Below are 12478 nucleotides of genomic sequence, written 5' to 3' on the forward strand. Positions count from 1 at the left end.
CAATGCCCTACAGTCACTGTCCCCAGAGAGACTACAATGCCCTACAGTCACTGTCCCCAGAGAGACTACAATGCCCACTGCAGTTGTCCACCAGATGAAGACAAAAATATTCAGGGACGACCTGAGACTTCGAATGGAGTCAACTCTTTTGGAAAACACTCTTCCAAACACAGTAAACTGTCCTCAGTGCATGTCTGTGCCTTCCTTGGGGACACTTCCTAACTGGAACAGCACAGGTTTCCAGGCTGCACCGCCTTCTTCTCCATCACAGTTGTTTAAAATATGCACTTTCTGGACTCCATATGGTGTTGACACTGGCAATTGTTCAATGCCCTGTAGATTGCCATTCACTATTCATGAGCGCGGCAACGCCTGGCACTTGAGAGTGATCCTTAAGTGGATGTGTGTAGCATCCAGTGCTTGCCACTGTGCAACTGGCACAGTTAGGCAAATGCCGTCTGTTTTTCATCTCTGCCTTGGTTCTGACATGTGACTGCAAGACTCTAAAACTGGCATTTACCGAGGCCATTTCAGAAATACGCCATTCTCCAAAGGTAGATTTTTTTTCAAAGTAAGTAACTAAGAGTTTCATGAATTTAGGACATATATGAAGAACTCAAAAATTAAATGATTCCCTACTTTTGAATGACTTTGGAGAAGAAAGCATCAAACTACAAAGACTAAAGCTATCACCCCCAGGCTTGATGGCAAACACCTGCAATCCTATCGCTTTGGCGGCTGAAGCAGGAGGAACTCGAGTTTAGGGACAACCTGGGCTACCCAGGGAGGCCCTGTCTCAAAATAACAACAAACATGTCACAACTGAGGTCAAAGCTCAGGGGCGGACTGGGCTTGTGGCTCAGTGGCCACATGCCTACCTATCATATCCAAGGTTCTAGGAATGCTCTGTAGCATCTTGACAGGGGACCCCAAAGGGGATGGGGGGCTAGAGTTTATGGAACAGGACCACAGAAATGTCATGTAAGGAGATTTGAGAAAGGCATAGCAGTATCTGAATTTATAAGGCTGATGACCTCAGGCTCAAATTTCAATCCATAAAAGTATGCCATCCAAGGATTTCTGGTAAGCCCCACTTGCTGGAGATGAGGCACTGGTCACACAATGCCTCTCTAGCTGCCTCTCTCCCTTTCATTTTTCTCAAGTAGTGATAAAGTTGAATGCTGAAAACAGTGAACTACTAAGATGAAAATATTAACGATAATATCCTAAAGACATAAAATCATGGAATTTCAAGCAGTCTAGGAAAGATCAAACAGGTCAGGATTCCTGCATTGCTCACAGACACTGACCCAAACAGAGAGGCTCACTGTAACTCAGTGGTGGGGTAGCATGGAAAGTTACCTGCTGCACGTATCTGTCAGTAGTTTTCCACATGTAATAATATTCAATGATGCTAGTCAAGGACTTCCATGGGAGCTGAAAGATATTTAAGACGATAATGAAAACAACCTATGGAATAAAGTGTTTTCCTTCAAAATCGCATCTTTGAAATGATGTAGCAAGGATGTATATGTTAGACTCCTTCTAGAAAAAAATTTTTGAAAAAAAGCAATATTAATTCTTAGCAAAAGTGTCTTAGTCAGGGTTTCTATTCCTGCACAAACATTATGACCAAGAAGCAAGTTGAGGAGGAAAGGGTTTATTCAGCTTACACTTCCACATTGCTGTTCATCACCAAAATGAAGTCAGGAATGGAACTCAAAGCAGGTCAGGAAACAGGAGCTGATGCAGAGGCCATGGAGGGATGTTACTTACTGGCTTGCTTCCCCTGGCTTGCTCAGCTTGCTTTCTTATAGAACCCAACACTGCCAGCCCAGGGATGGCACCACCCACAATGGGCTGGGCCCTCCCACACTTGATCACTAATTGAGAAAATGCCTTACAGCTGGTTCTCATGGAGGCATTTCCTCAACTGAAGCTCCTTTCTCTGTGATAACTCCAGCTTGTGTCAAGTTGACACACAAAACCAGCCAGTACCAAAAGGTATTGAGTTATATTTAATAAGAGATCCAGTCCAATGCATTCATTCAATTTCTCACCAATCTGATTAAAAATAATAAATATCATCATTGGGAATATTTCCTGAGTCATTCAGGAAAGTTCTCAGCACTGTAAGGTAGCGACAGGAGGGATTAAAACACAATTAATTAATTGTTAATTAATTAATTAATTAATTAATGAATCAATGTGGGCCTTTTGTGTTCAAGGCATCTGCTCTGCCATGGCCTACATCATCAGCTGTGCTGCACAGTTTTAAACACAGCATTTACATAGCCTGAGGCTGTTACCATAACTTCCAGATGTCACTGCAACTGGGTGCCTTTTGGTCTCAATCTTTTCCTGACAACTCTATTTTGTTCATTATAAACAAGACAACCTGAGGCTGGAGAGATGGCTCAGCAGTTAAGAGCACTGGTTGTTCTCCCAGAGGTCCTGAGTTCAATTCCGAGCACTCATATGGTGACTCACAACCACCTGTAATGGGGTGGAATGTTCTCTTCTGATGTGCATGAAGACAGAGCACTCATACATAAAATACATCAGTAAATACATCTTGAGGAAAGTAGAACAACAGGCTACATCTTTAAAAAAATTAAATAGACACGGCTAGTGTGCTTCCTATTTTAAAAAGTAAGCTTGCTTTGGCTGTTTTTTCATACTACTAAAAAGAAAATCGTATTAGAGCAAAGATTATACAGACAGCCCTCTGTAGATGAGGTTTTATTATGAAGACGAACTGAGAGTGGTCGACCTTGTTAGCGCCTTCTCTCTTCAGAAAACAAGGATCTGACAGGCAGTTATCTGGAAATCCGAGAAAAGGAGGCCAGGCGGACATGTGAGCCGCGCTATCATACACTGTATTTCATCTGGTGTACGAGGTCCACACAGGCCACGCCCAACACCAGCTCCTTTCAACCAAGGACAGTCCGAGGCATTGGCTTATGGCTTCAGGAGAGCTCCCTGTGACACACATTCAGTGGTGCCTATCACAACTGAGTGGGGGTGCACAGCACAGCAACCCCAGTAATGACCCAGCGAACCACGAAAGCACACCTCGTTCACCATCTGTTTCCCATGAGTGGAAGGAAAACTACTCAAGATAAGCAGATCATGGTGGTGCATGCTGTAATCCCAGTTTAGAATTCTGAGACAGGAGGATCAAGTTTGAGGACAGCCTGGACTATATGAGACCTCTCAATAAACATAAGGAAGGGGCTGGAAAGACAGCACTTGCTGCTCTTTCGGGGGACTCCGGTTCAGTTCCCAGCACCCACATGGTAGCTCACAGCCTCCTGGACTTCTAGTTCTGATGTCCTCTGCTGGCCTCTATGGACACCAGGCATACATACAGATCAAACACCCATATTTACAGAATAGAAATAAATAATAAAAAGATGTTGTGGATTGGTTCTAATGTTATTTGTGTTAATTCAGCTCTCAAAAATCACACAAGAATCTGTACATCCAGACAATGAGGGTCCCTGTCCCCAGTTGGCTCTAATTGGTAAATAAAGCTGTAGGTGGCCAATGGCTAGGCAGGGAGACAGGTGGGACTTTCAATTTCTTGGGCAAGGGACCACTAGAAGAAGGAGGTTTTAGAATCACCATTCAGGAAAGGAATAGAATACAAACATGAGAGCTGCGGGAGACAGAGAACCAGCCATGTGAGAATCAGGGAGAAGCCCCTTTCATTCATGAACCCAAACAATTGGGCAGGTGTAGAGGAGGCACGGGCACCTGCTGGGGAGTTTAGAGCGGATTAACAATTTCCCTTTTCGGCTGCATTGGGTGGGCCCCTGGGAAGTGGACCTACAATAATCCCGTCATTGGGCTAACTCACAGCCATCCTAGTCCCTTGTAAATGTTCAAGTTACCAACCATTTGTCAGTTTGGGGTGTAATATTGTCATAAAGGAAGGCTCCCCAATGTTAGCAGCCATATCAAGGGCGGCCTGGAGTGGGTGCAGCCTACATGGCCTAAGACAGGGCTCTCACCCTCCTTTCACCCGCCTCGGGGTCCCTTGACATTGCCCATCGTCAACAGCCTAAAGCCTCCGACCATCGATGTGACTCGTCTCACATCAATGTTTTGGGGTTGTGAACTTGTCTAAGACCCCCCATAACTAGACATCCAAATTCAAAACTCACATAGTTGGGATTGAACATAAGACGCCTTCTCTAACTAAACAGAGAAGAGGGAGATGCCAGAAGCCAGGACCCTCGCCCTTACCCTTACCCCCTACCTTTCCCCACCTGCACAATGTCCCCTGAAGCTTGGCAACTGCAAGATCCTGCTTGGCAACTGCAGATAGACTCAAAGCAGTGTACCATATCTTCTGAAGAATAGCAGGGAGACCATAACTCAAGCAGTGTACCATATCTTCTGAAGAATAGCAGATAGATCATAATTCAAGCCAGTGTACTGTATAGACCATGACATGTTTCAAGGCACAGGCCAAGAAGATTCTGTACTTTTCCACCACCTGACCCCTCTTACCCCCTCCCCTTGTAAAACATGCTATAAAAAAGCATTTCATGTTCAAAAAAAAAATTAAATAAAAAAAAAGAAAAAAAAGGAAAAAAAACCAACCAAACAAACAAACAAAAAAACCAATTTCCCTGCTTCAAAAGGAAAGTAATTCCAAGTATTATGGTTCAGATTGCCTCTTAGTCATCACTGCCCCCAACAGTACAGCTGGCTAATATTTAAGAGATAAGAAAAGGCAACAGAGCCAGCAGGTGGACTGGCTTAGTCACTGGTGCCCACCACTGGGAGGATGTCAGAGCTGCTCCTGAAAATGGAGTAGCCAGTGAAGCTATGGAAATGACACTCAACAGCATCAAAGGGGTAAGGGGTCTCCTTATCATGGGTTTGTTGGGATAATCCTGCAAGCTAGCTGGGCAGTAAAGCCCATTAGGAGAGGATTGGGGTGGGGGTGAGCGTGCTAAGAGAGCTAGCCAGGTAGGAAGCCTTTCCTGGTGGCTGAGGAAAATGTCTACTGGGAGCTGGGAACTCAGATCTCCGAGGCCCTGTGAGACTCAGACACAGATTAGTTTGAGCAAGCACCCAATCTTATGTTTCATGGCTTTAGCCCCAGCGCCCTGGACCCTTGCTTAGGAAATGTGGAGTCTCATAGCTCTGTCCTTTAAGCTGCAACTTGTAGAATTTGTATACCAAGCTTGCAGTTCAGTCTGGGAGGGACTTCCGGGTCAAAGGAACAGGCTTAAAAGTTCGTCTTAGTTCTGATGCTAGTGAGGCCTAGCAATTCACAAAATAACAACCACAAAGGGGCAGAGAAAAGACAAGCCAACATACATTCCCAGCCCTGTTAGAAAACACGAGAGTTCTTCTGGCCACATACATGGTAATCTAGAAGGATGGTACTGCTGACGTCAAGGGAACAGGTGCTGTTCAAAAAGGAACACCCTATAAAGGCAAAGGGGGGAGGAGCCTGTGCTGGCCGTCACTCAGCTGCTGGCATCAGTGGAAACATTCCTGCCTGGAGAATTAACGTATAGGACATATAAGCACTGAATTCTGAACCAGAACATAGAAACAAGAAAAGTGGTTTCGATTCAGCATTTCTCAATCAACATTTTGCTATGAGCACCACCTGTCAATAAAAAAGCCAATGGCCAATGAGCTGAGGCAGGAAATAGGAGGTGGGACACTGGCAGGAATAGAGGATTCTGGGAAATAGTGGCGGAAATTAAAAATATCTGCCTAGAAAGCTGTGAAGAGATGGATCAGGGAGATGGACCTAAACCTGCAGAGAGATGGAACTAAACCAGCAGGAAGTTGAACTCAGGGAGATGCTGATGAGACAAGAAAGAAGCGGCAAGGACTGAAGGAGAGGTAACTAACCACATAGTAGATACAGATTAGTTTAAATGGTTAAATAAGTTAAGAGCTAGTCAGGAAATGAGCCAAAGTTTATGGCCAAGCCATTTATTTATCAATAATTAGTCTCAGAGTTGTCATTCCTGAGGGGCTATGAAAGGAAAAATTGACTTAAAAATTATTGTAATAATAGCACATAGCGCAGACTGGTCACAGACTTGCAGTGTGGCTAAGCATGACCTCCTGATACTCCTGCCTCCACTCCTGGTGCTGGTGGTACACAAACAAGTACCCACCATGCTTGGCTCTAATTTTGTCCTTTAGAAAAGTAAATAAGACCTTTATTTTAGTTTTTTTATTTATTGTGGGTGTGGTAAACACACACAAGGACGATTTGTGTTGTGGGATTAGTTTTTCACTTCCCACTGTGTGGGCTCTCAGGTTATAAGGCTGAGCAGCTGAGGGCCTTTACCAGCTGAAACATCTCGTCTCATCCCATTCTAGGGACAGGATCTTCAGGACATTTTTGATCTGGCACTTTTAGCTCTATTATGCTAATAACTTTTACACCAGTAGCCTTGCGCTGCTATAGCCAACTGGCCATAACTTGTAATAAAACAAGATCTCTAGGTTGGCCTTGAACTTACGATCTTCCAGCCTCAGCCTCCTGACTACAGGATTACAGAGACATGTCACTTGGCTGGCTTTAGAACTTAGTGTCACACCATGTAACAATCTAGGTGAGGCTGAGGATTTCTCAGAACAGATCTCATTGGTAACAACATATAAAAATTGTGCTTGCAATTTATTGCTTCAATCCATATTGATAAGTAACATTTTTTGCTTTAGAGCTGATTCAAGAGATATGGTATACATCTGTAATCCCAACACTCAGGAGACACAGGATTCAATACCAGCCAGGGTTATACTGTGAGGCCCTACCACAAACAAACAAACAAACAAACAAAAACAAACACATCTTTACAATTAAAATGAAGGATATGTTATTATAGAAAGTAATTTATGAAGATTTCAAACAAAAATTCTTTTTCAGAAAGAATAAGTTTAACTAAGGAGAGTGAGCCGCCTGGGGTGGTTATGCAGCTGCTCCAAACACTGAGGCAGGAAGATCTCAAGTTCTAGGTCAGAAGTTCAAGGTCAGCTGTGCAATTTAGCAAAAACTCTGACCAAAAAGGTGAGTGGGCCTGGGCCATGGTTCAGCGCTGGTTCAGTTCGTGCTCCTGCCAGGCCAGAGGTTTGGGTTTGCTGTCTAGCACTCAACAGTAAACGTAGGCTTCCCATTCCCAGCAATCCAAGGAGAACGAGAATGAGCTCACATAAAAAAAAAAAAAAAACTTTTTTTTTTTTTTTTTTTTTTTTTTTTTGGTTTTTCGAGACAGGGTTTCTATGTAGCCCTGGCTGTCCTGGAACTAACTCTGTAGACCAGGCTGGCCTCGAACTCAGAAATCCGCCTGCCTCTGCCTCCCAAGTGCTGGGATTAAAGGTGTGCGCCACCACTGCCCGGCACAAATAAATCTTTAAAAAAAAAAAAAAGGAGGCTTTCCTGCATGCAAACACAGGCACGCGACAGTCAGCAGACGTGTGTGTCAGGTGCTGTCATCACTTCTCAGAGCACGTACATCACACCATGACACTGTACAACGTGAATACACAACTTCTCAATGAGTCTGGAAAGGAATCTACTTTAGACATAATAGAATTCTACGTAGAGCACGGCATATCCTTAAGGACAGATGAGAACTGGACAGCATGTGGCTCTTCTGCTTGGTTAGGGTTACGTGACGTCACAGGTTCATATCAACACTTAGTAACATAACTGGAGGAAGGTCAGAGGAGACAGTGCGTGCGCTGTAAAGGAGACACCGTACTCTCTGGCTGTAACGATCAGCACAGATGCACCGAACCATGAAACCACGGTTCATTCCAGGGCCCCAGGGCGCCTCACCCTGAACATATCCACAATGCAGAGCAAATGTTAGCCTCCTCCTTCATAAGTGGCCCTTCTTTCTATTTTAAGCAAATAAAATTACTGTCAGGGCGGAGGATGTGGGTCAATAGCAGAACACACACTCAAGGCCCTGGTTTTGATCCCTGACACCAACAAAAACTGCACCATAGGTGGGGTAAATGTATCAGAGTTACTCAAGGGATAAAACAGAATATTCCCGTCCCAAGAGGTCATTCGAAGTTGTCCACTTACAAAGTCCTGACGGATGTCATTGAAATCTTTGCCATATTTTTCCAGTGCTTCTTCGAATAAGCTGGCTTCAGAGGCCGACCACTCTTCCATCTCGTCCCTGCACAGGACGGGCCCCCCAAGTGGCACCAGCACACTGATGGCACTGCTGAGGTCATAGCCGTGCCTGTACAGCGTGTCCATGGCATGGAACTGGAGGAGACAGAATAGAGAGGAACTGTCAAGTAGGCAAGCACAGCTGCAGGCCAGCGGAGAGCGGAACTCCAATGCAGACTGTGTGTGAGTAACAATGTCTTTAGATTTCTTTTAAATAGCAAACTTAAACAGCCAAGCACCTCCAAATAATTGCTCTAAGAGAATGCTAACTGGACTACTTAAGGTATTTGAAATTCCATTTGAAATGGAAACAACCCTGAAGACTCAAATGCTCAAAATATTAAATTAAGACACAATTGATTTCACTTCAAGATGTTATTGGAGAAAACTGGCGTAATCTTCACTGACCAAGGAAAAATATACTATATGTGAAAGAGAAAAGTATTGTATTAAAAGCATCAGTTCAGGGCTGGAGAGATGGCTCAGCGGTTAAGAGCACTGATTGCTCTTCCACAGGTTCTGAGTTCAATTCCCAGCAACTACATGGTGGCTCACAACCATCTTCTTCTTCTTCTTCTTCTTTTTTAAAGATTTATTTATTTATTATATGTGAATACACTGTAGCTGTCTTCAGACACACCAGAAGAGGGCATCAGATCTCATTACAGATGGTTGTAAGCCACCATGTGGTCGCTGGGAATTGAACTCAGGACCTCTGGAAGAGCAGTCAGTGCTCTTAACCACTGAGCCATCTCTCCAGCCCCACAACCATCTTCAATGGGATCCGATTCCCTCTTCTGGTGTGTCTGAAGACAGTTATGAACACAGCTACAGATAATCACATACATAATTAAATAATTCTTTTTTAAAAAAATTGACTCAGTTAAGAGAATAGTGCACTATTAATAAAAATGAGAGATGGAAAGAAAACTGGAGTGGCATATAATACTTATAGCAAATTTATCTATTTGGGTCAATGAAATGACTTGCTTGCAGCCAACCCTGACAACCTGAGTTCTGTTCCCCTACCCACAAGACAGAAGGAAAGAGTTGACTCCCAAAAGTTGTCCTCTGGGCTCCATGTGCACATCAGGGCACACATGTACACACATACACACAAAATAAATAAGCAAAAAAGAGTATGTATTCATATTTAACACAAACAAGATTACAAATCCATGTTCAAATGTAACTTGGTTGAGCCTTTGGAAAGAGATGTTACAGCTGGCCAGGCATCCTTAAAGCAGCTAGGCCAGTGTGGGTTTCATATTCTAAGAGTGATTTGAAGCCAGTGGGGGCACAGATTTATCCTAGCACTAGGGAGGGAGAGGCAGGTGAATTCAAGGACAGCCGGTCTACACAGTGGGTTCTAGCACAGCAAGAGCTACACAGAAACCCTATCTCAAAAAAAACAACCAAACAAGCAAGCCAAAGAATCATTTGAAAAGCGGAGCGAGAGTAGGTCGCATGGTCAGCTTTTTGTGGGGTGGGTGAGTGGGAGTGTTCTTTCCTGGCATGCACTAAGTGTTGGGCTTGATTTCCTAATTGCTCCCCAGTCAGCAGCGCATATAAAACTTCACGTTGTGAAAACTTTTGATAGTCCCTCTACTGAAGAGGAAGAGTCCTTTATACATGTGCACACATGTTTATGAATGCCAAGAAAACTGCAGTGCAGGACAATTAGCTCTGTGTGTGTGTGCGCACAAGTGTGTGTATGTCCGTGTCCGTGCATGTGCGTGCACCAGCACAGGCTGGCTGGCAAGGTGATCCTGCTTCTGTGTCTGTCCCTACCACTTACACAGGCTTTAGAGCACATGGATCAAGCCTTGAATCTTTTTGTTGCTGTTGTTGTTTGGTTTTTCAAGACAGGGTTTCTCTGTGTAACAGAACCCTGGCTGTGCTAGACTTCATTTGTAAACCAGGCAACCAGGCCAACCTCAAACTCACAGAAGCACCTGTGTTGATCATTTCAAACTTCACAAATGGGTAGGGCATGGTAGCACACGCCTTTAATCCCAGCACTTGGGAGGCAGAGGCAGGCGGATTTCTGAGTTTGAAGCCAGTCTGGTCTACAGAGTTAGTTCCAGGACAGCCAGGGCTACACAGAGAAACCCTGTCTCGAAAAACAAAAACAAAACAAACAAACAAACAAACAAAATTCCAGCTGGGCATGGTAGTACACGTCCACAATCCTAGCACTCAGGAGTGAGGCAGGGGGATTACAAATCTGAAGTCAGGTAGCCAGTGAAATCCTACAACACAAGGGTCCGTTTACACTGTGAGACATTAACAACATGGCTCATAAGGGCATAAATTGAATTTGCTGACAGAATCAAAGGCTAGTACAGATCTGTTCAGTAATTGGTTGGACAAGGTTTGAACAAACTTAACTTTAAAACAAATCATTGCATTCCACAAAGCAAAAAAGCGTAGAAGAAAATGTCTGTTACCAGTTTCCCTTGCCAGTCACCGTGTGGCCACTGTTGAGATGCCCATCGGATGCAGGTGGTAGGCCAGCATCCTCTCAGGGGAGCTCCACCTTCTGCACCAGGGCTGTGGCATGCTCCACCTGCTCACACCCTACCAAGGTTCACGACCAGTACATTTCTGATTCTCTAGCTAACCTCACTAAATAGACCCTGCCATTTAGCTGTTTATCTCCAGATCTGAGAGCTCTTTCTCACTATCTCAATATAAAAACAGAATGATCAATAGTATTTAGGGATCCTTTCAACTAAGGATAGGGCCATAAACTGTTACTCTGTAATGTCCTAAATTGACAACAGGTAATAAAACTTAAAAGACCAGATAGTGTTCAAAAGCCAATCCCAGCACTTGGATGTGGAGGCAGCAAGGGAGGTCAATGTTATCCTTGAATATATTAGGCCTGTCTCAAAAAAACAAAAACAGAACCAACAAAGCCAGTAATTACACAAGGGCTGGAGTGTAGCTCAGCGCCAGACTTGTTTTCCACCCCAGGTTTGATCCTCAACAACTCCTCTAAAATTTTATGCAAATTAACTGTGATGCTGAAATTCCACAAAAAGATAAAGGCAATTTTTATAATTAACTGGTGTTCTGGAACCAGAGCATCAATATAATTAAGTGTGTTTGTCTCAGGTGACAGCTCGTCAACTGCTTAATCAGAGGAAACCCACACTTAGACCACAGCACAAGCCGCGTGCAAGGATGCCCACTGCAGCCCAGCCAGTTACTCAGGAGGCGCAGCCTTACTCAGGAGGCGCAGCCTGCAGGACAGCTTCCCGTCACCAGTCGGCTCTAGCCAGCGTTAACACCACAACTCAGCCTGGGAGTGGGTGGTGCAATCAGTGTGAGCTGATCTTCTAGGGGGCAATTTCACTCTGAACCAGGGAGTCCTCCTATCTCACAAGTAAGTCCCCATTAGCCTCCGCTTTCTGAGATGCACAGATGTTGCGTTTGAAAGCACTTTTGTGTGATCTGTCTCTTCAAAAGCTTTAAGTAAAAGAGCAGAGCTTCTACAACAGCAGCAAGCATTCAAAAAAAAAAAAAAATACAAATTCAGTGTGATGCACCTTCTCTGTGTTCCTGAGGGGGAGACCCAGGAGCTCTGGGGACACTACCCTTATCTACACCTACATGCATGCATCCATGAAGGTCACTTCATACATGTTATTGCACATATATCTCAACTTAAAAGTAAGATGGGTTTGAAAACTAAGCACAGGACAAGCTAAGTCTCCCCTCAGATCAATACTTTGCAAAGGTCGCCGCATCTTCTCAGTAGATCCATACACGCGCTGCAAGATCCATTCGAATCTAAATTTTGAAAATCATAACTGAGCACAAGCTGTTCCCTCTGCCAAAAAGCAAAGGTGTTGTCACATGTCATCTCATTCATAACAGATGGAAATGACAAACACGAGTATTTTAGGAGAAAGACTGACAAGGAAATCTTGGCAATGGGGTTTCTCATCTTTTGTTCATTAAACAGAATCACACCGTGGTAAAAAAAAAAAAAAGATTGTTGTTCAGACATTTTTCATCCCCGCCCTGGACCTCCGCAGGAGGCCACTCTTCCCTACACAAATACTGGGTTTCAGCAATCGATCTGCTTGCCCAGTAGGATGTTATATGACATAAGCAATCTTTAGTACGAGTCTTTGCGTTTGGCCTTGGTCTCTTATGCTACTGACTTGTGTTCATGAAGGCTCAGAGATGCAGGAGGGCAGACGTGGCCACCAGAATCCTAGTGGGTCTGCAGCTGAGTGTGTGAGACAAGACATACTAGGTAAGCCTCTGCACTCTGGGGCAGCACATGAG

The 12478-nt window shown here is 44.2% G+C and overlaps 1 protein-coding gene across 7 annotated transcripts in view; it reads right to left on the minus strand.

Moving 5' to 3' along the window:
- Mta3 (metastasis associated 1 family member 3) overlaps positions 1–12478 on the minus strand; it is a 114276-nt gene that overhangs the window by 36476 nt on the left and 65322 nt on the right. For all 7 annotated transcript variants that reach the window (XM_028765183.1, XM_028765178.1, XM_028765180.1 and 4 more), the window contains exons 9-10: positions 8084–8272; positions 1363–1437 (exon numbers count right to left, since the gene is read on the minus strand). In XM_028765183.1, the coding sequence (XP_028621016.1) occupies positions 1363–1437; positions 8084–8272 (264 nt within the window). The remainder of the gene's footprint in view (positions 1–1362; positions 1438–8083; positions 8273–12478) is intronic.

The sequence above is a fragment of the Grammomys surdaster genome, unplaced genomic scaffold, assembly GCF_004785775.1.
Source record: "Grammomys surdaster isolate TR1022 unplaced genomic scaffold, NIH_TR_1.0 149, whole genome shotgun sequence".
Classification (NCBI taxonomy): domain Eukaryota; kingdom Metazoa; phylum Chordata; class Mammalia; order Rodentia; family Muridae; genus Grammomys; species Grammomys surdaster.